Source organism: Epargyreus clarus, unplaced genomic scaffold (genome assembly GCF_041222505.1).
Source record: "Epargyreus clarus isolate Ecla_fem2 unplaced genomic scaffold, WU_Ecla_fem_2.2 ptg000018l, whole genome shotgun sequence".
In the NCBI taxonomy this organism is placed as follows: Eukaryota; Metazoa; Arthropoda; class Insecta; order Lepidoptera; family Hesperiidae; genus Epargyreus; species Epargyreus clarus.
In genome coordinates, this window is record NW_027332226.1 from 1,560,904 (window position 1) to 1,582,576 (window position 21,673).

General features: G+C 36.4%; 2 protein-coding genes across 2 annotated transcripts in view; one reads left to right on the forward strand and one right to left on the reverse strand.

The window, feature by feature from the left end:
• Positions 1 to 256: 256 nt before the first annotated feature.
• On the forward strand, positions 257 to 5,166 carry Dbp21E2 (putative ATP-dependent RNA helicase Dbp21E2). Its single transcript, XM_073082547.1, has 5 exons — positions 257 to 864; positions 1,246 to 1,517; positions 2,003 to 2,175; positions 2,874 to 3,150; positions 4,809 to 5,166. Exons 1-5 carry the CDS (start codon positions 354 to 356, stop codon positions 5,046 to 5,048), a joined length of 1,473 nt encoding a protein of 490 aa, XP_072938648.1. The 5' UTR covers positions 257 to 353; the 3' UTR covers positions 5,049 to 5,166.
• A 175-nt stretch (positions 5,167 to 5,341) lies between these two features.
• The window catches only part of GABA-B-R3 (gamma-aminobutyric acid type B receptor subunit 3), a 156,157-nt gene continuing 139,825 nt past the window's right edge, over positions 5,342 to 21,673 (reverse strand). Inside the window, exons 5-17 of the mRNA XM_073082550.1 lie at positions 19,888 to 20,000; positions 19,571 to 19,733; positions 16,058 to 16,123; positions 15,396 to 15,572; positions 13,824 to 14,063; positions 11,966 to 12,026; positions 11,426 to 11,654; positions 10,872 to 11,007; positions 10,470 to 10,558; positions 9,706 to 9,895; positions 9,023 to 9,341; positions 8,526 to 8,755; positions 5,342 to 8,356 (exon numbers count right to left, since the gene is read on the reverse strand). Coding sequence (XP_072938651.1) covers positions 7,448 to 8,356; positions 8,526 to 8,755; positions 9,023 to 9,341; positions 9,706 to 9,895; positions 10,470 to 10,558; positions 10,872 to 11,007; positions 11,426 to 11,654; positions 11,966 to 12,026; positions 13,824 to 14,063; positions 15,396 to 15,572; positions 16,058 to 16,123; positions 19,571 to 19,733; positions 19,888 to 20,000 — 2,922 coding nt within the window. The 3' untranslated portion in view covers positions 5,342 to 7,447. The remainder of the gene's footprint in view (positions 8,357 to 8,525; positions 8,756 to 9,022; positions 9,342 to 9,705; positions 9,896 to 10,469; positions 10,559 to 10,871; positions 11,008 to 11,425; positions 11,655 to 11,965; positions 12,027 to 13,823; positions 14,064 to 15,395; positions 15,573 to 16,057; positions 16,124 to 19,570; positions 19,734 to 19,887; positions 20,001 to 21,673) is intronic.

The window sequence follows — 21,673 nt, forward strand, 5'->3', positions numbered from 1 at the left end:
AATATAGATTCAGTTTGTATTTTCCCGCGCTTCGTTACTTTAGAGTGGTGCCAACATTGAACAAGAAAAACTGTACGAACAAGAATACGAACACGAAAAAAGAAGTAAAGTTTTCCGTTTTATGTAATTACGACTCAAAAAAATCAAATTTTCATTTTCGGATATCTGAGTACATTTTCTATTTTAAATAAAAAATATTCATATATTTGCTCCGGAAAATCGATTATTCGATTAATCCCTTACAGATTACATGCCAACATTCCCAACTGTCAAAGTCATACTGTCTGACTGTCAAAAGCGGCTCATATTGTTCATAACCTATAAACTATGATATTGTTATTTAACACAAAAAAATGTCTAAACTACGGCAGTTGATAAACACATCATATTGCCGATATTATTGCACGAAACAAGTAAAGAAGAAACTGCCAATAATAACGTGTAAGCGACCTGAGTTCAACCATTATGAAGGGCAGAGTTACAGTAAGTTTGAAGGTGTAAAGCTAGCTTCGAAGGGCTGGTTGCACCCTAAATCGAAGGGCGATTACTTCATAGTTAACCTGAGTGCAAATAAAAAGGAAGAAAAGCCAGTTTACAAGAAGAGTTATGAAGAAATTGGCGTTTGTAAAGAGTTGGAGGAGATCATGTTGGCGCAAGGGTTCTCGTCACCAACACAAATACAAGCTAAGGCGATACCGTCTATATTGAAGGGCTGTAACACCGTGATGACTGCGGAGACAGGGTGTGGCAAAACGTTGGCGTATTTGTTGCCAATATTCCAGCACATCTTGCAATGGAAACCCAGTGTGACGGAGGAGTTTAACAGTCCGTTAGCGGTGGTTATCACGCCCAGTAGAGAGTTAGGTGAGTAGTTCTGAATCATGGTAGTTTTAAACAAAACAATTACTATTTTTTCTAATAAAAATATATTAAATGTTCTTTTTAGTCATTCTTTAAGTTAGTGTATTAATACTCAATAACATTATTAATGAACATAAATTAATTTAGTCATATTTATTAACGATTCTATTATAATTTATTAATTGACTTATTATTTTTTTTTTATAAGTCCGATTACTCACAGTTAAAGTTTTTTAATAAACCAATTAATTTTTTCTACCCCTTCTTGTGAAAATTAATTTAACATTACATCAATATACACTGGAATATACACCTGAATATAAAATAAATGACTATACTTATTTACATGGCAATGTAAGGTTAATAATCCCATTTTCGTTACAGCAACACAAATCAGCGAAGTAGCTCAAAATATAGCTGAAAACTTGAACATAAATGTTTCAACATTAGTCGGAGGGCGTACCAAACAGCAGATGGTGAACCCACCAATCGAGTACAGTGATATCCTGATAACCACCCTCGGAGCCTACAGTAAGCTGGTCACCACGGGTATCCTGAAGATACACAACATACACCATGTGGTGCTGGATGAAGCGGATACTCTATTGGATGATAGTTTTACGGGAAAGGTCACGAATTTGATGAGGAAGTTTTCTGTGAGTGAAGTTTTTTATGATTATTACATTATGTAAGATAAGTTAAGTGGGTTTGATTTTAAGAAACAGATTAATAAAGATTTTTGGTTCCAATGTGATAGGTTATAAATGTTTTGATTTCAGTTTGATTCTAAATTGCATAAAATCCATTATTATTTGTGCTTTATCATGGTCACTAAAGTACCATCTGATTGTTGAAACTCAGTAATTTAAATATAGAAGTACATCAACCACTTATCATGCTAAAGTTGCTAAAAAGAGATTTCCCAAGGGACCTAAGGGTCCTGAGGAACAGTTGTGATATGCCCTAAGTAGCTTCAGGTATATTCGAAGCTGCTTCATGCTTACTTGCATGGTCACATTGCTCTTCAATCCTTCTAATGGACATCTGTATGACCCTATAGCATTTATGAATCATTTCCTTATTTCCATATAAAAAATATATTAATTAGATTGTTTATTACAATTTTATTTGTATTCCTCAGTTCCACCACCAAGTTACCATCCAGTCACCACCAGTGGGCTGCCAGCTGACTCTAGTGAGCGCGACGATGCCCCACAAGTTGCCAGAAGCAGTCAGCTCCTTCGTAGATCCAACATCACTGAAAACAGTATCCACGTCAAGAATACACCAGCTGTTACCAAATGTACCGCACAAGTCAGTATTTAATGTATGTCTTTTGTGTTGGTTGGGAGGCTACGTTATTATTCTTTACTACTCTAAAATATCCTAATGCTTAACATAGGCCTCTCTATGACGAGGGATTTTTTGGAGCATATTATATGGTAAGGGAGACATTTACCTATAATAAAACTTGATCCACTGGGTTAGTCACAAATCTGTGGTTGATCTCTATCTAAGAAAATATTAGTATAATATTATGAAGTTTCATATTGAGGGTTTGGGTTGGAAAATACTTAAGACAAAACCATGTTTAGTTAGGCATAAGCTAAGGATAAGCTACTTACTAATATGATTTGTTAAAATTCTCTATTCTATAAAAATCTATTTCATACTCTACAAGTTTAAATATAAAGTTGTCTTAGAAAACATTTATGTAGGGATATTATTGGCAAGCAAAACATGTTCTGTTAAAGTCCGCGCTGAAGTTAATGTGCGCGAGTGTCAGTAAGAGAGTCAATATAAGCTTGTACGGAGTATACTACGTAGCAACTAAAGGCCACACTAACTGCCCTATGTACCCGCGGGCGAGAGCGGGCAGCGGAGGGTGCCGGGGGTCCTGCGCTGTCTTCGTCCCGCTAGTATCTACAATTTGCTATTGCGACGCGACTCGTTTCTATATTCGAAGTCGACTAGCAGTTTGACGCCGACTCTAATTGCTTGCATTATCACAGGTTTATCCGTCTCGGCAAAGCTCAGAAACCTATGGAGATGTTGAAGATGGTCCAAGCAGACGTGAACATGAAGCGTCCAGTGATGATCTTCTCCAACCAAACGTCCACATGCGATTTCGTCTCCATGTTCCTCAACGAGAATGGTGTCCAATGCGTCAACATTAACGGGAAAATGGCTGTTGCATTGAAGCTTGGGAAGTTTGATATGTACAAGAACGGAGCGGTTGATGTTCTATCGTGCACTGATATTGCGTCACGAGGACTGGACACAGTAAGAGTAAGTAATACAAAAAATTACATAATATTGTATTATACAGGTTGAATTTTTAAAACGGGCCTTCAGGGCCAAATCCGAAACTATAAGGATTAGCGAAAAATGCTGAAAGGAGTTACGAGGCCGATTTTGATAAAAACTAAAACTGCATCATTAGTTTTTTAAAATATCTTTTTCCCTAGTCGGGAATCGAACGAGTTCATTTTTAAAAAAATTACACCCTCTATATTATTCCACCATCTGATAGTGTCGCTTATAAGGATCAAATTCTGGGAAGTAATGTTATGTGACAAATTAAAGGAAAAGGAAAATTTTGAAGAAAATACATATTTTTCCATACATTCCATACTAATCCTTAAGGATTATACATAACAAATGAATTATGTGTATTTCTTTAGAAACATATGTAAGTCATACCATTGAAGAATTTGTTGGTTAATCAACTAATTATACGATGTTGGCAAGTAAATTACCGCCGTTTTTAGGATTTATTTTTTAATAAAAATAGATAAGTGATTAAATAGTAAATTGTTAATGTTCGTTATTTATAACTACGTTTCAACAGTAAATATAATTTTCTATATCTCTTTGTTTAGTTATCACTCGGATTTGACTCGAAAAAGACATTCTCGCAAATTGTCAATTTCCGTCCATAGCAAGTTAAATCTATTATAATGGTCCTAAAAGTAACCTTAACTAAGTCGGACATAAAAATATAAATTCTTGAAGAACAAAACGTCCATTTCAAATTATTTGAAACATTGAGCCAAAAAATTGTTAACACGCGAAATGTTTAAATTGATGAATGGCGGGAACTTAACTGCCAAATTAATATAAAAAATATGTATTTTCTTAAAATTGAGGCTTTTCCTTTAGTTTGTCATTTATCATTACTTCCCAGATTTTGATCCTTATAAGCAACACTATCAGATAGTGAAATAATATAGAGGGTGTATTTTTTTTTAAATGAACTCGTTCGATTCCCGGCTAGGGAAAAAGTTATTTTAAAAAAGTAATGATGCAGTTTTAGTTTTTATCAAAATCGGCCTCGTAACTCCTTTCAGTATTTTTCGCTAATCCTTATAGTTTCAGATTTGGCCCTGAAGGCCCGTTTAAAAAATTCACCCTGTATATATTGAGCTATGTATTTAACTCAATACATATAAATATAAGTCAGATGAACTGTTTAGTTTTTAGTGTATTATAGTCCACGCCAAACTGCTTGTACGCTCTCTCGCTGATACTCCGTAGCGTAAGGGCACACTAACGCAACGGGCGAGAACGGGCAGCGCACGGGTGCCGAGAGGGTCCTGCGCAGATTTCATCCTGGTAATATTTGCAATTTGCTACAGCGACGCGACTCGTTCCTATATTCGGAGCGGACTAGCAGTTTGGCGTGGACTATACTAAGGTCTAAATATTTCTACTTGTTCATTTTGAATTGGCTAAGAGGTGAATGAAAATTATATTTTGGAAAATGTTTTCCTAAAAATCAGATGTACATTAAATAATTGAGTAAAAGAAGGTGAGAGGTGTGTGATGTCTAACAATTTTGCACTTGGTCAGCATGGGTTATTATGACCCAAAATCTTCTCTGTCAGATAGAATTAATGTCGTGCAGTTAGAAGTGGATTGCTAATTGTAATAATTTTTGTTTGCAGACGTGCCACATAATAAACTACGACTTCCCGCTCTACACGTCAGACTATATCCACCGTAGTGGTCGCGTGGGGCGGCTGGGCTCTCCCCCCGGGCGGGTGAGCAGCCTGCTGAGCTGGCCGCGCGAGGTGCAGCTGCTGCAGCGCATGGAGGAGGCCGTGCGCCTCGGGCAACCACTACCCGCTGTCAATGCCAATATCAAGCGGCAGATCGAGGATAGGATTGTGAAGCTTGCCTCGTGAGGGAGGGCAGCGGGATGAGGAAACGTCAGTTACGAGCGTGGTATTGAGGATAGAATATCCTAGTTATTCTAGGAAAGTATATGTAAATGTTAGTGTTAATAAATCAACTTTATTGTAATTTTTGTGTTCGATTTATTTGTCAAATTTTGGCAGGAAATAGGGAAGGTTTCAATAATGTTGTTTATTTAAATGTATACACACATGCACGCATGTTTGCACGTTTACGGCGTACACACATGCGAACGTGTGCACACAAGGTATATTTGTTTATCATAAGTATAATAAAACACAAGTTAGTAAATAAATTTTATTCATAATTTTCCACACGGCATAGAATTACCTAGTTTAAAGCAGTTGCAAATGTAAGAAAAATACTGTGACTAGAATTAGATGATAATTTTAAAAATACAATTTATAGTCATTTTATATTTATACCTCTTCGCTAGTTTCCAAGTAATGTGGGTGCTAAATATGTACACAAATATGCAGATCCATATATACCTAATACAAGTATTTTTTAATAATTTATTTTTTTCTTGACAGCGACTGACTGTAAACAATCATTGGAATGATAAACTGCTTCGTCGTCTGCTGTGTCGTCGCTAGATTTTTTATTATGGGACAGAACTCTAATACTTTCAAAGTTATTATTTTTTAATTATGCAAATAATTAAATGTTTAAACATATGTTGACTTATATTTAATCATTAGTAAGAAATATACTTAATATGATTATATTCACTACGTAAAATAATAGTAAAACATTTGCAACTGCTATTTTGTAAAATTGTATTGAAGTAGTTTTTATTTATAAAATATGAACACGTCTACATCCACACGTTATCTGTATACGACACAATAATATAATTTGACTAAAAATTACATTCTACTCAAAAATATCGTTATATTTTTAATACTTTATTACAATTCCTTAATATTGCTTTAAAATACATCTTGATTTTGACGCCATAATACAATGATATGATATTTAAAATGGTTATATTTTAAAATAAACTCTTCTACACAATATATGTCACATAGCTTTATATTTATTGGGAAAAGTACATTATCAGAAATTCTTAAAAATGACAATAATGCCAATCTGGCTACTATTCATATCCATGGAGAAATTAAAACATTATATAAAAAATGAATTATGAAATATGATCAGGAAAACATGACACCCGTAAAAAATGATTTAAGATATTCTAAGATTTCTAATATGGGAAATCCTGTTTTATTTGACCTAAGTACATGAAATATTTGATCCCTGTCGTATGTTTTATAGCAATTTTGGATACATAGGTAAGGGTTATTATAATAATTATTTTAATAATCGTTCTAATTAATTTTCTCATAAATCGCCAAATTGAAAGTGTTAATAAGTGTCATATGAAATAAATAGTAGAAAATTATCGCCGTTCTTTAGACTCTTTCTTATAATTAATATTTAGTTAGAGTACCTACAATATTCTTAAAAATAATTGAGGTTATTATTGAGCTACATTTAGGACTTTACAAATAGTTATATTTTCTAACAACTCCCTTTATGAGTTATCTAATCTAATTCTACCTTCTTGGTGTTAATTTTCCTTGTTTTATGGGAAATATGCATATAAAATATATTATTTTATAGAAGAGAATTAAGTTATCTACCGAAACGAAGGAAAATGGTATAAATATTAAGTTAGGAGTAATTTTCACATTGTTGTAGTTACATAAAAAGGATTTTTTTTCATTTGTCAACATTTTTTTTCTGCCAATTCGTTATATCCATAGACAAAATGTACTGTTTGAGGGTGATTTGCCTTATACTGTCTCACTACCCGGTCGAAATATCCGGACGGATTAGGCACTTTGGACACGAATACTTTATTTGATGACTTAAGTATAAGCGTGCAAGTAGCGCCACAGAATCTTCAGTAGTTACTTTCGCAGTATTTCCTTTCTACTTTTTCTCTATTTCCTATATTTCTAAATGTTTTACACTATTAGCATCGTCCGCGCACGGGTAAGCCTTTAGTTGTTTATCAGTTTTTGGTATCGTGTTTTCAATTTCTGATTATTATCATCTTATAGTCCTCTATTGTTGTTTTGTTAATCGTTGTTTTTGATACAAAATACTTGAGATATTTCGACCATAACAAAAGTATTTCTAAAATCGCTCAAAATTATAATTTAATACTTTTTAAATCACGCACCGTTGAAATAAGATTTAAACTTTATCCCTACATAATTATGTATGATACAAAGTTTATTTGAAATTTAATATCAGTTTAATACGAGGTTGCACTACACTACCATATGTACAAATATCCACAAACATAAGGTACATCCTAACATCTACAATAAGTAAAGACAATGGCATTTCATTACTTTGGCACCATTACTATTTTAACCTAATTACCCCTCGAAGGTCCTGGTCTGGCATCTTCTGTTGACTTCCATCTGCTTTCTAAAATGACTTTACTTCTTTGCTCTTGATTGCTCACGTTCTGGTGACTGAACCTGCGTTGCTCATCAAAAGCACCTGGTTGGATACTGAATACGCTGTCTGCACTTGTCTTCCTTCTACCATCTAGTGTGGTTAAACTAGAAGTGGCCGGTGCTATTCTGTGAGGAAATCTCGGGGAGCCCCTGATTTTCTCACAAGAGCTCTGATGAGAAGATGGTTTGTGCGATGTTGGCAACACAAAATTGACTTTAGTTTCAGGCTCTGCTACGTACTTCTGTGTTCCTGAGGAGACGCTTCTATCTGATGTGTATCTTGAGCACGTTGGTTCGTCATCAGTAATACGGATAATTGGCCCGCTTCTAGCATAGGATTCCCGCCGCAATTTTATCTCTGGATGTGGAACGTTGAGTGTGTTACAGGAAAGGACCATAGAATGTTTTCTGTTGCCTGGTACAAGACCAGCGATCATACCAACGTGCATCTTTAGAGCTGCTGCAATGCTTTGTCCAGTTGGGTCTGCTATAGACATCGTTGATGCTTTTCTGCTGGTCGGTCTACTGCCGAAGAAGCTTTTTAGTCTTTTTAGTAGACCATGATTTTCTTCGCGCTTATTCAAGCATAGATTATATAAATCTATTGAAGGTTGTGATTTCCTGTAGTTGAGTTTTGGCTGGGAGCTGAAGCTTACGGAGTTGCGTCCTCGGCAGGCCTCGGCTGAAGGCCAACTTGCGCGTGGAATGACAGGTGGGAGAACTGAGAGAAGAAGCATTGGTAGTCCACCTGTGATGCTGGGAGTCCGTCTGTCTGAATCTGAACGGCCAAGACCTTCTTCTTCTACTGTATTTAATTCCGTCTGAAAAAATATTAGATGAATGTTATTTTTCGATACATTACTATGCTATGGTGGCACGGATGCTGTTTCTGAAATTTGAATTTAATACTTAAAATATATGATATGGTATGATATGATCATAATTGTTGACGCTATTTCCAGTAGATTTTAGTAATCAAATTGACCTTACCCGCTTGGGCAGAACTATAGACGCAACAGAACTACTAGCAGATTCTAGAGGTTCTGCCAGCAGTTTCTCCAGCCTCCCGATCTCCTTGTCCAACGCAGCCACTTCCCTCTTATACACTTTGTTCTGTATTTCTATCCGGAAGTGCAACTCCTGGGTCTCGTCCGTAACAAATCTTCTAGTCTTACATTCTAATCTTAGGCCCATGCTTTGTATCACAGGATCTTCTTCTGCTGTAATTAGAAAAAACATATCACGATCTAATTTCAAGTATGTAATCTATGTGATTAATTCAAATTATGTATTGACTTCGCAATTAATTTCTTGATTAACTACATATATGGCATCTTATGATTCTACATAACAAATAATACAACGGCCAAGTAGACAAATATTTCTAGATACGACAATTATGACTAATGGAAGATTTTGTTTAAAGATTGATTCCTAGACATTAAAAATGACTTCCTTTTTCAAGTATAACGTGAATATTTATTTACCTTTACTCCTTATAGCAATAATTTTCGGCAAGAACAGTAAACATAGAGTCGACGTGGTGGCTACAAGAATCAAACTCGTGATCGTAATGTACGCCAGAGTTGCTCTCTCAGAGATGATGGTTCCGATGACAACCACACTCGTACTGGTGATGACCACGGAGTAGACGCTAATGCCAATATACTTGGAGTCGTTAAGGGCTGATATCTTAACGTTCCTGGTTTCCCAAGCCATGTACACGCCGACAATGAGCAGGAGACCCTTGTAAGCGTAAAGGGCGCAGAGCCACCCTGTCGTATTTTGGGACTTGCAGATTTCTATCTGAAAAGAAAAAGTTATTTTAAGATTTAATATTTTAATAAGTTACTTTATTGCCTTGAATAACGCGACCTACAAATTATATTATTTGAATAATTATGTTATGGTTTAGTAGGTAAGGAATAATTTACTTGCGAGAGAACCTACATAAATGCTTGATAATCTTCTTCTAATATTCTGTAAGTTTAGGAATATAAACTGAGCCAGCGTCATTAAGATACGTTCTTAATTTCTAATCCCTTCCCATTTCATGATACCACCCCAAAAATGGTATTCAGCAGTATGCTATCAATATTCCACGCACAAGACAAAAAAATCCTTACTAATCTGTTCCATCTTTCTTAAATCCCAAATTAAATGTAGATACCTGCGGCTGATAAACAACACTTCGGTCGGTCGCGCTGATCTCCACGGTGAGGTTCTTGAGGTGTCGCTCCATGGGGTCGAGGGTGGCCCACAGCGTCACGATCATGCCGTCGATGAGCACCAGCGCGCAGACCAGCGAGATCAGCGGCGTGTCTTGAAGCAGCTTCGTCTTGCACACGCCACTTCTGTTGCTGTGATGTTAGGTCTGTTATTGGTTTTATTTTGGAACTTATGCAATACGAGCTTTTGCCCGCGATTTCGCTCGCGTTACGAAGTAATATTTTCATCCCCTATTTTATCCCCTTGGGGTAGAATTGATCAAAATCCTTTCTTAGCGGATGCCTACGTCATAAGATCTACCTGCATGCCAAATTTCAGCCCGATCCGTCCAGTGGTTTGGGCTGTGCGTTGATAGATCACTATGTCAGTCACCTTTGAGTTATATATATTTAGAAGATATTCTATCGTTTCAATCCAGTAAGATTCTTATTGATGAGGTACTCAGTAGCTCTAGTATGGAGTAGCATCGTGTATGGTAGATTTTTTAGGCAATATTTGTCGATATTTGGACTAAGATACGTTATTCTAAAAAATGCATGCATAAATATATTGCATGAACACATCTGACAATACTCCAAAATATTGTTAGATGTAAATTTTGTCACTGTTAAGTCAACCAACCCCCATTTTCAGAGAAATCGATTGCCTATATAGCTGTGGATGAACTACATATTATCTACTTACAATTTTCAAGCAATAACATACCTAATAAATATTCGGTGAACTCTGTAAGTTTTTGCAAACATCGATCCAAAGGCTAAAGAGAATCCGGCTGACAGAATGTAGACCCTACCCTGCAAGCACAAGAATACAATAAATCCGAAGGCATTGTATAACAATATGAACATGCAATCTAATTGATGGCAAGTGGCTATTGCCGTATATGAACATCTGTAATAAACCCCCGTTAAGATTAGATTCCTTCCTGAAATTTGCTACAGATGAGTTGTTATCCCTGAGAACTAAGTTGGAAAGCCTCAGATAAGTATGTCTCCCTTACCACACTCTTCAAACCAGAATACAATAGCGCTTAACACTGCTGTTCTGTGCTGCTGCTGAGTCGAACAACAGCGGGTTATACCCCCTTTTCTAATCTTAGAAACTTACGGTGCACATTGCTGAGAATGGAATGTAGGACGGTAGTATGGAGTTGTCAATGCCTAGCATTGCCACCGCGGAGTAGACTAGCACACAACCGATCAGAGTCATGTTGTTCAAACGGGGGGACGACAGTTTGATGGACCTGAAGACACATAAAATTGGAACGTCAAATGAGTTTAAAGTAGTAACAGCACGTAGTCGACTTATTGATAAGTCTTCTGAGTTTCTTTTGTTCTGACCCTCTCACCGTTTTAAAGAGACTTTTGAATTAGCTTTGCGTAACTTTGCATCTTTCACATTTTAAGAGTAAATTTTATGTCGAACAAAGTTGTTTTCTTCTTAATACATTTTAACATTTAAATACCATATTGTTATCTTTAAAGACATTTATATGATTAATCAATTCTATATTAGGAGTTCATTTTGGAATACGTTTACAAAGCCTTTACATATTAAATTAGGTTAATCAAAATCGCTTTTATCTAGAAAAGGGTAACAAATAAGTATTTTTGCTATTATATCAACTTTATGTTAGGGACATATGACATTCATATCCTTACCTCCTCTTACTATAATGCAAATTGAATGCCAAGAACGCTAAAGCTAAAGCAACACCAGCAGCGGATAGTGCCGCGACTGCCAGTCTGGCTGGTGCCCACACGGAGTCCACGCGCAGCACCAGCACCCTCCTCGCGGCTGGCACGCCACCAGCCCACTGCGGCTTCGAGCACTCCGGACACGCCATTTCGCGGCCGTGGGTGTAAAGAGCCACTGCTTTGGGACGACCGCCTGAGTTCAATAACAAATAGAAATTAGTTATAGAAGTAGAAACAGAAATAGTTCCAATAACAGTTATGAAATAATGAATAATATGCCTATTTGTGTGAGGTTTCGCATTTCCTTTATTTATGTACATTTGAATAGTTATGTAAAGTTCATGTTAACGAAAACTATTTTCTTTTATTATTAAAAATTATGTAGTTGTGCAATACTTTGACCTTGCATGTGTGTTTCGGCGTATTTGTATCACAACATAACAATGTTTGTATGACATAAAAAGTTAATCATGAACTCCTTTAATTATTCATTAATTTACTTACCTTGTATTTGGTAGAATGCTGACATGCCGATCCTATCCGCCCCATTAAAGGAAACTGGGCCCTGGAATGTTAAAAACAAATATTAATAACTATTTAATGACTGCGAGACTTTTTTATAGTAACACGCAACGATGTCTTAACATGTCTTCCGAAGGATGAAAGCGCACATGCTATGGCGGTGACCCATCCAGCTCCCGACCGCGCGCCATACGTTTATGTTCATACAAATCACGAAGTAAAACTCATTCCAAGTAAGTATGTATATAGGAGCTATTAATGGCCGTCGAATATCCTATATTTCTTTTCTACGCCTTATTTCTATTTATGTACAATATTCCAGTCAGAAACGTAAAGGGAAAGCTTTTTTCCGTCCTTTACAGCCCTCACGTAGTCTCAAAGGGCAACTCAATTACAGACCTCTTCATTCCAACTGACCTCTTTTTGAATTGAACGCGATTAAAATTTGAGAGATATCTTTTATAAAACACTTAGTTGTCTCCGCTATCGCTGGCATAAAAAACATAAAAGTTTCGTCATTGAATATATATTTTTATTTAATAAACTAGCTGACCCGGCAAACGTTGTGTCGCCATATAAATAAAAAAAATGTTAAGGAGGAACAACCCTTATCACTTAGGGGTATGAAAAATAGATAGTAGCCCATTCTCAGACTTACTCAATATGCATGTAAAATTTGGTGAAAATCGGTTGAGATGTTTCTTAGGAGTACAGTAACTAACATTGTGACACGAGAATTTTATATATAAGATAATACTATAACTTTAAGAATAACATAAAAATCCCTAATAAAACATAGATATTATGGAGTTTCTTGTGCCGTTTCTAAGTAAGTACATAACACGTATAAGAAAGTATATCTAAGAAAGTAAAGGATTTAGTTTTGAATTAAAATTAAGTTTCAATTTGAATTAAATGTTTTGGTAACGTTTTACAAAATAGTTTTATAGGATCGATTCTTTAAATGTATTATTAAATTCATAATAATATTTTAAAATCGTACAAAGTTATAATAAACATAAAATAGTAGGTATTTTTTACGGACTAAAGCGTACACTTGTACACTCTGTTTCTGATCTGTTTAACTATCTAAGATTATTATTTTACCGAAAACTAAACTAATGAAGTTTCACGAAGGTAGACAGATCCTTATTTTTTACCTTCTCAGTTAAGTCTCGATGAACAACTAGGTTACACTACTTTATTTCAGTCGATCCAAATCGAAAGCGAATTAATATTTCAGTTGCTCTCGAAGTTTCTAGCGCTGTCAGTCTCAATACAAACTGGATTACGGAACTAAGCAGTTACTTTGTGAGTTTGGTTCGCTTTTAGAAGCAATTCAACGATCCTTCTTGAAGATTGAATGGACGAGACGACTAAGTGGTGCCTATTCAGTGGGCAGTAATTATAGTCCTTGAGGCTCAGGCTAAATGGATGTGTGTGTGATTTGTCTGTGTGTGTAGTCGGTAATCGATTTTAGCTAACATTTTTGTTCTATTCATATTTTCTTGTTAATATGGCGATTACTAACATACACTATGATAATTGGATTGGCTTATGTAGGTATTAAATGTATTATTTTTTCGTTGACATCTGAAGATACCGGTAAAGAAAAAAATGGTAGACTTCTGCCCATGGACATGAATAATCAACCCCAAAAAATACCAGCGTTCCTACTCCTGAGGGCTAACTTGAAACGCCTCGAATGAGTACTTACTTATTCCAGGAGTAAACTTCTTTACCACACCTTTAAGCCATAATGTTTATCACTATATCATATTGTTTTTAAGCATAATTAATTATGCCTCCAAAGAAGAACACTTTCCGATTTAATACTTACCGATATTCCCAAAAAGCTCAAATTCCCGAGTTGGTAGAGGAACTCTTCCGCCATGTCCTTCCTATCATAGTCGAAGTGGCCGAGGCCCAGCCTGGCGCCCTTCTCCTCATCCATGCTTCGCCAGAGGAGCTCCGCCTTCCCCAGAGCTAGTGCTATTGCCCACACCGCGTCATAGGTGTGGGGTGCGAAGGGCGACACTGGTCCCTTACTCTGCATCTCGCGGTAGAACATTTCGTTTGTCTGAAACATGTGAATCATGAAGAAGGAAAAGAAATATAATGTAAGACACGCCCATTGTTAATGATCCACTATCGAATTTTATCAAATCTTATTCATACTATTTTTAATAAACACATTAATTTTCACGATGTTTTCCTTCACCGTTTCAGCAGCACCTAAGCTATCACTGCTGTACTACATTATTCATTCATTTGCGACATCATAAACAGAAGAAGTTGCTCCCAGTGAACCAATGCAATATAGGTACTGGGGAATGCTGTCATGTCTGCCAGTCGGTGGCGCAAACGGTTGCCACAAGGGGTAGGTTACATTCAATTCTGCGCTATCGCCTAGATCACCATGGCGGTGAGGTGATATAGACACTACGTTAATTAGTTCCTGGGGCTCTCACCATTATTTACTCGTACTAAAGTCTACGGGAGCCTAAAATGTTACTTCTGCGTCGTAAATATTTTAAGTTTTAACCGATCGGAGACCCTTCCATGGTTGCGAGTTTTATATGTATAAAGCGCTCTTATTTTAAAACGTTAGGCAATATTTTTAATGACATCAAAACCCCGCTTGCCGCACACGCCACGGTTTTAAAGAGCGCTAAACACTTAAGTTCAAATTTAACTTTAAGGTTGAGCATTCAAGTTAACTAGACCGTACACAGCTAGTGATGTTACCGCATCAACTTCAGAGTTTTAACTCCCGGGAATTAAAAGTATGGAGTTCTAAAGTTTAGAAGCGTGCTTAGAATCTTCTAGATAAATTGTATTTAAACTTCTTAAAGTGGTATGATTCTCCGTTTACAGTGCCAATTAGGTTTTCAGCGTTATTATTTCTGTTTTATAAAAGTGTTAGCTCTTTGTATGTTTGGAAGAGTGTGGTTGGAAGATTTAATTTAATTTCTTTCTCCCTTTTTATTTTATTTGTAATACTCTCTGGTTTACACTTATGAAATGTCTTCGTTGTCGTTATTTGTTTCGTTGCGATGTCATTTGTAAAGGAAGAGAAAAACTATCAAATAAATTAGTATAACTGTGAAAATGTACACTTTATAATGGTGGAAGTTAATAATAGTGGAACAGTGCGTCAATATAATTGGCAAGGCAGAGTAATATATTCTGTTATCGAGGAATATGTTGGCTCATGTTAACTGTATTTATATTAATAGTTTCAAACTAGAACACAGCAGTGCTTTACACTTGTCTTTTGCCATAACTAAGATTCACAAGTAGACCTAGATGAGGCAGTGATTTATTTTCAGCCACTACAGGATCATCTACTTCATCTTTGTAAAAAAAATGCATTTTTCTACTAACGCTTCTACACTATAAAAATACTTACAAGTCCAGAAAACGACACAACATCCCCCACGATGCCTCGGTGCGCGGTGACCGACACGAGGCCTTCCAGCGCTCGTGCGAGCTGTGCGCGTGCGCAGGGTGCTCCGCCACGGATACGGGGTGGAGCACCCGCGACCAGCCACGCGTACTCCGCTCCAAACATGCCTAGCTTGAACGCCTGGGACCGACAACAAAAAATGTTTAAAATATATGTCTAGGACAATATTTGAACTATGGCAAGTTTACCTATTTTATAATATAGGAGTAGCAGACGAGCATGCAGTCCACCTGATGGTAAGTGGCTCCTGCCGCCCATGGACATTCGTAATCAACCCCAGATAGGATTAGGTATTCCTACCTGAGGTCGGCAACAGAAGCGCCGCTACTCCTGAGGACTAAGCTGGAACGCCTCGGATAAGTACGTCTCCGCATGTAGCTTCAGGTAGGCAATCTCATCTGGGTTGATTACAGACGTCGTGTTACAGACTGCATGCCCGTTTCCTACCTTCATACAAGTATCTGACTTTCCATTGTCATAAAATCATACACAGAAACAGCTGTGACAGTGAAGCCATGACAATCAAACAAGAGTTCTATATAAAACCTTACCGTATATAACACTATCTTACTTTTATGATAAACCAAGCAAGAACAAACAATCACCTCGCAAAATATCTTCGGGATCATCTCTTGAGAGAAGCTGCCTATTATTATCCTCGTGTCTAGTTTCTGTAACAAAGATATATTGCTTTTGTTAACCGTAAGTGAATCTGAAGGTTTTAGTAGGAATCTTATTTGATTAGAGTCTACATTATATTTATAATATTTGTAATAACCAGTCATAAAATTCTTAGATGTAATTTTTGAGATTTTACCACATGACCGTTTATTTACTCATAACGTAATGTCCAAGTAAATGAACTAGTAGATTCTAGTGTGATATATAAGAGGAATCTTTAGTTCGTTTTTATCTCTATGACATGGGTACTTGAGGGACTACGAGGTAGGTGTGTCAACAATATTTATTTCTTTAGTATGTATTTCAGTTTCTAGCTAAAATAGTTAATTAATATGTATGGAATCAATTTTGCGTGAATGCTATTTTAATCTAAATTTTAAGTTGGATCTAAAAATAATAAAAGATATTATCTAAGTTGGCAAAGTAAGTCGCTGACTGTCGATGTATTTAGCGTCCAAAATAATTATTGCATCTGCTAAATATTGTCATAAGTCATAGGGTAATCCAAAAATGCTACATTAGATCTAAATATTGTCAGTGACCGTATGACAGTAGATTAACCTTTACCCTGATTCTACTGTTTCAAATACACTTTAGATGGAAGATTTGTGTAGTAAGTCTATGGAAAACGTGACGTGATTTCGTATGTTTCAATTATGGTCGGAAGCCTGGTTTATGCCTCATTTGTTTTGTATAATCGTAGGAAAAAGCAATATTTATGAAATAGTTGTTGTCACGACTGTAAAAGTCATGAATTTCCTCTTAAGTTTTCCCGGAGCGCTTTATGACTTGGGACTTTCCAAAAGTCCTCTACTGTTAATCGAAGGTAACTTTGAATCTGGGAGCCCCTCATTATTGTTGGCCATAAGTATAAAAACGCGCCTTTATACTTTGTTTTGCTTTTTCAAATAACTCTACACTTTGATAATTTCAAAAACAAATGAATGAATGAAGACCCCGTATCTCAAAAAAGTCTAAAAATCTTTTTTTTACTGTGACATAAAAATATGATTCCAAATCAGTTTTCCAGGATATCGAAATAAATATTTAATACAGTTTTTTATAATCAGAAATAACTTTATTAACTTATACTGAAGTAAACTATAGCACTTTAAATATACTAGCTTAATTACTCGTATATAAACTTTCGCCGACAATAATTAGCGTAATAAACAAAGTTCCGAAACATAAACTTGATCTAAATTAATTCAGACCTAATTACAAAGTCCTAAATAATCTGTGATGGAAAACTTTAAGATTAGAGCATTATCCTGTTACAGGTACTTTATTTAAGAAATAGGGAAAACTCTTTTTCAATCTCTCATATAAATGTAACTTGCTAATACTCCGTAGATTCTGCTACGAATAATGAATACTATGTCTACATCATTTGATTGTTTGGTGTCATTTATTTTTCTTTTCTAATAGTGTTTAGAAAGAAATTAATCGAAGTACTGAACTACAATAAACACATACTTAAAATCCATTCACGTATTATTATATTGCATAATATGGGTAGGTAATTATTTTTCTCTCTTGTAATAAATAAACAATGCGAGAATAATTTAAAAGAGTTATGAATTCCGGCTCTCACATTCGGGGTCCGGGATTCAAATGCTTTAAGAGTTAAAGAAACCATTGCGACCTATAAGAGATCCCTAATTATGCTTAAAATTACTTAAAATGGGTTGTCAGAAATATCAATTAAACCACAAAGGGTTCTAAAATTTCAGCTGATTGCGACATCTAAATATTAATAAGTAATTTAAATTATAATACTAAACCATTTAAGCGGATCATAGCAGGGTCGGAAATAATTCCGTTATATTTTATTGTATTGAAATATCAGCTAATACCACCAAATCCCCTGATGGCCGGAATCTCAATTTGAGATTCATTTTATATTTCAACGTAGCTCTTATTTTCTATTCAGCATTTGTGGTTGAGTTTATACGTACAAACGGTTTGTGCACTGCTTTCAAAATGAAAATGTTTCAAAATTTGTTAATGAATACCTTAAATATGAGGCAACCATCTTAGACCTCAGGAGTGGTGGCCCATCTGCATAGCAGCTTTAGGTAGAACTCGTTGAATATCTCTCGGTGTGGCAAGGGAGACATACTTTTCCGAGGCACTCCAGCTTAGTTCTCAGGGGTAGCGGCGCATCTGTGGGTACCTCAGGTATCCTATCTGGGGTTAATTACAGATGTCCATGGGCGGCAGTAGCCACTTACCATCAGGTGGACTGCATGCTCGTCTGCTACACCTATATTATAAAAAAATATACAAAACATACTTTTTCGAGGCGTTCCAGCTTAGTCCTCAGGTAGCGGCGCATTTGTGGTCGACCTCAGGTAATTCTATCTGGGGTCGAATACAGATGGACGTCACAGATGTTACAGACATTACAGATGCCCACTTACCATCAGGGCGACTGCATGCTCGTTAACTACTTCAATGTTATTTATGCCATGCTACTATAATGTTATGTAAGCCAATATCCACGATCTTTCACTAAAACGTTATTAACGTTTCCCTGGTGCCTAAGTTACCATTTATCCATAGTAACACTTGCCAAAGTATGAAATTACATCCACGCCAACCGTATTCGTGGCGGTTGTCCACGGTTCGGTTTGCACTGATTTTCTAGCCACAAACGTGCAAGATGTGGTATGAACTTCCTCCTGAGGTATTCCCGGAGCGCTCTGACATGAGGCTCTTCAAAATAGAGCTCTCTTCCAAAACCGGATATACATTGGCGACTCTTCTACTGTCCCAAAAGTTCATAAGTGCCGTGATTACTTTCCATCATGTAGCCCGTCTGCTTTAACGTTTAGGTGTAACTATAAAAAAAACTCAACCCCAAAGACCGCTGGTAGGCCAATGGTCTATATATTAGGGATAGCCCTAATAAATTCAGCCATAACCTGTTCAATGCGGTTAGCGTAAATGCCGGCGGCATGATAAGGGACCCCGGGTAGGCCCTAAACTGTGTGGGTTAGACCAAAATAAACAAATGAATTAATCCTTTACTGTGTGGTTAAAATGAAATGTTCTTTGTTTGAAAATGTGTTAGTAACAGTTGTAATAGGACTCAATAGCTATCCGTAATATGTTAGGTATAAGTTATAATTTCTGCGAACATTTGCGACATATGTATGGGGTTTTTTTTTTATTTTCTATAGGCCTACTGCTGTACCATTTTGCTTAAATAAATTCTACTTTAATTAATGATTATTGGAAATCGCTCCTCTATTGTAAGTGGCGTATATACTGCTATCAGTGTAGTAGTGTCACTATTTTTTATTATAATAGTAGTAGTCTTATTTGGTCAGTTAGGGGCTGGGTAAAGATTATGAAAACTCTACCCTTGGAAGTCTACTTAAACCTCACTAAGTTATCAAAACTTCGTGAGGTAAGAAAGTAGACACACAAACCTTTAACTGCTGCAACTGTTCCTTAAAATCCGACTCGGCGAAGGTGATAGAAGCTGCGCAGGTGATGTTGGCAGCCTCTAACTGTGTGACCAGCTCGTTCACAGCCAGGGAGTATATTTCTTCATTCTGCGAGAACGCAGTCACCGTGTCCCAGCCAAATTGTCTGAGAAATAGATTAATTAATAATGATGTTTGTTTAGTGATCATCATAAGTAGGTTAGGAAACTTTGCTTAAGCATATTCGACCAAAGAAAAAGACAATAAAAAGAACAACATTTGAAGAAGGACACCAGTTTTTTGCGTTTGTATCTCCATACCTGATAAAAGCAATTCTGGCCGGATTGTGAGAAGAGTCCGGGGCGACAGTACGGCAAAAGAGTGGAAATTCGGAGCGGTCACTGAGCGCTGGTGATGTAGAGCCGAAGGATACCTGTAGAATATATTCACATTTAGAGCTCTTTTTCCGACGCACCTATTTATGCCTGCTCGTCCCACCCACACACATGGATTAAGTAGTTGTTATCTCATCGTGACCCGTGAGAGTGTGCGTATGGAACGATACAGGACTTTTTCCTTTCACGCGTGTTAAAGTTCTCGCGCACGTTCCACACGTACATATGAATTCGCTGCAGTTTCTTCGGGACTTGTGTGTGACTTAAATGGTAGAATGCATAAGGTGCTCGTGTGGGTGAGACACGCGTGCGGACGTAAACACGCATTATAGGCTATTAGCAAAATACATTGAGAAAAGACCTAGACTTTATGTTACGACCGTTGGGTCGTAGTAAGTTTTGGAAAGGAATTAAAGAAAGATTTTTACCCAATACTGTCACACTGGGAGACATGGGTTTCAAAATGATTAGGGTTTAGACTACAGTGTAGACTTATTGCGGATTTGTAGACTTCATAGGATTTTCAGAACATTCTTTATAATATTTCAAATACTTTCTTTTGCCGTTAAATTAGGCATATTTTTAAATCCAGTGTTAACTCCAGATCTTCACGAGAGAGGCTTTAAGAGATAGTTGCTAATGAGTGAATATCACAGTTTTAATTTGAAAAAATCATATGCGGGACAATTTAAAATCATTGTCATGAGACACAATGATGTTTGAAAAATAAAGTCATAGTTTCAGCTGGTTTATTTCAAAATTCTAGTTTTTGAATTTACGGCCTCAATAATAAACTGAAGTTTCCTGCTAGCGTAAGGCTTTCACTTGGCTCCACACCAAGTAGGTACCAATACTAATTGCATGTCTAAAGTGAGTTAGAGTGATTGGTGTAATCATTTGTATTATGCTTCGAAATTGGAGCGTTTTGGCACTTAATAAAGTTCTACATCTAACTACCGTAGAACAATATAGGTGTTATAGATGTCGCTTGGCGTGAGTACTAGCTCGATTCTAGACACTAAGTGAGAATGTCTTATGTGTACGTATTAATATGAACCTTATAATATCCTTCAAATAGAACCGAGCAGCACCTTTACTGCTTGCGTAGAAATAAGTGTGATGACTTCACATTATAACCTCGAAGATTTCAATAATAATATTTTAAATTTTTTCGGGATGCCGGGATTCCGCATGCTATATGGATCTCGTACATCCAATTCAATTAAAATAAGGGTTCCGTTTTACGATTTTTCGTACGAAACCCTAAAAAGGGATTAAAGGAGATCCTATATGGGTTTGGTTATGGGTAAGAGAAGCGAAGCAAAGACTTTATGACCATTGATCCTATTATTGTATTGAGAATGTCCAGTCCCACAAATACCGGGATTAAAATTTTTATAAGGGATTGCATTCCCTAGTTACCTTAATCCTAATTAATATATTCCATCAAGACCTAGTCTCAATGGCTCTGATTTGTCCCAAGTGGCTGCAGTATGAATAATTACGTCGTTCCAACTAACACAATTTGGGTGAAAGCAATTAGTAGACATTCGAAAAGTTTGGTGTTGAGCCAAATTGAGCGGGTTGTGGAACTTCAGATCAATCTCACTAACAAACGATCTGTTTTTGATTTGGAAAAGCTTTTGGAAATCGAAAAAGTAGGTTGCAGAAATTTGTTGATGTTTTACATTTATATTCGAGGGGTGGAGGA

Excerpts from the sequence above, each read along its gene's own strand:
- Dbp21E2 (XM_073082547.1), top strand. The coding sequence starts at position 354 with ATGTCTAAACTACGGCAGTTGATAAACACATCATATTGCCGATATTAT. Across the intron at positions 1,518-2,002 it reads ATTTGATGAGGAAGTTTTCT|TTCCACCACCAAGTTACCAT; the intron begins GTGAGTGAAGTT and ends TGTATTCCTCAG. Across the intron at positions 2,176-2,873 it reads TTACCAAATGTACCGCACAA|GTTTATCCGTCTCGGCAAAG; the intron begins GTCAGTATTTAA and ends GCATTATCACAG.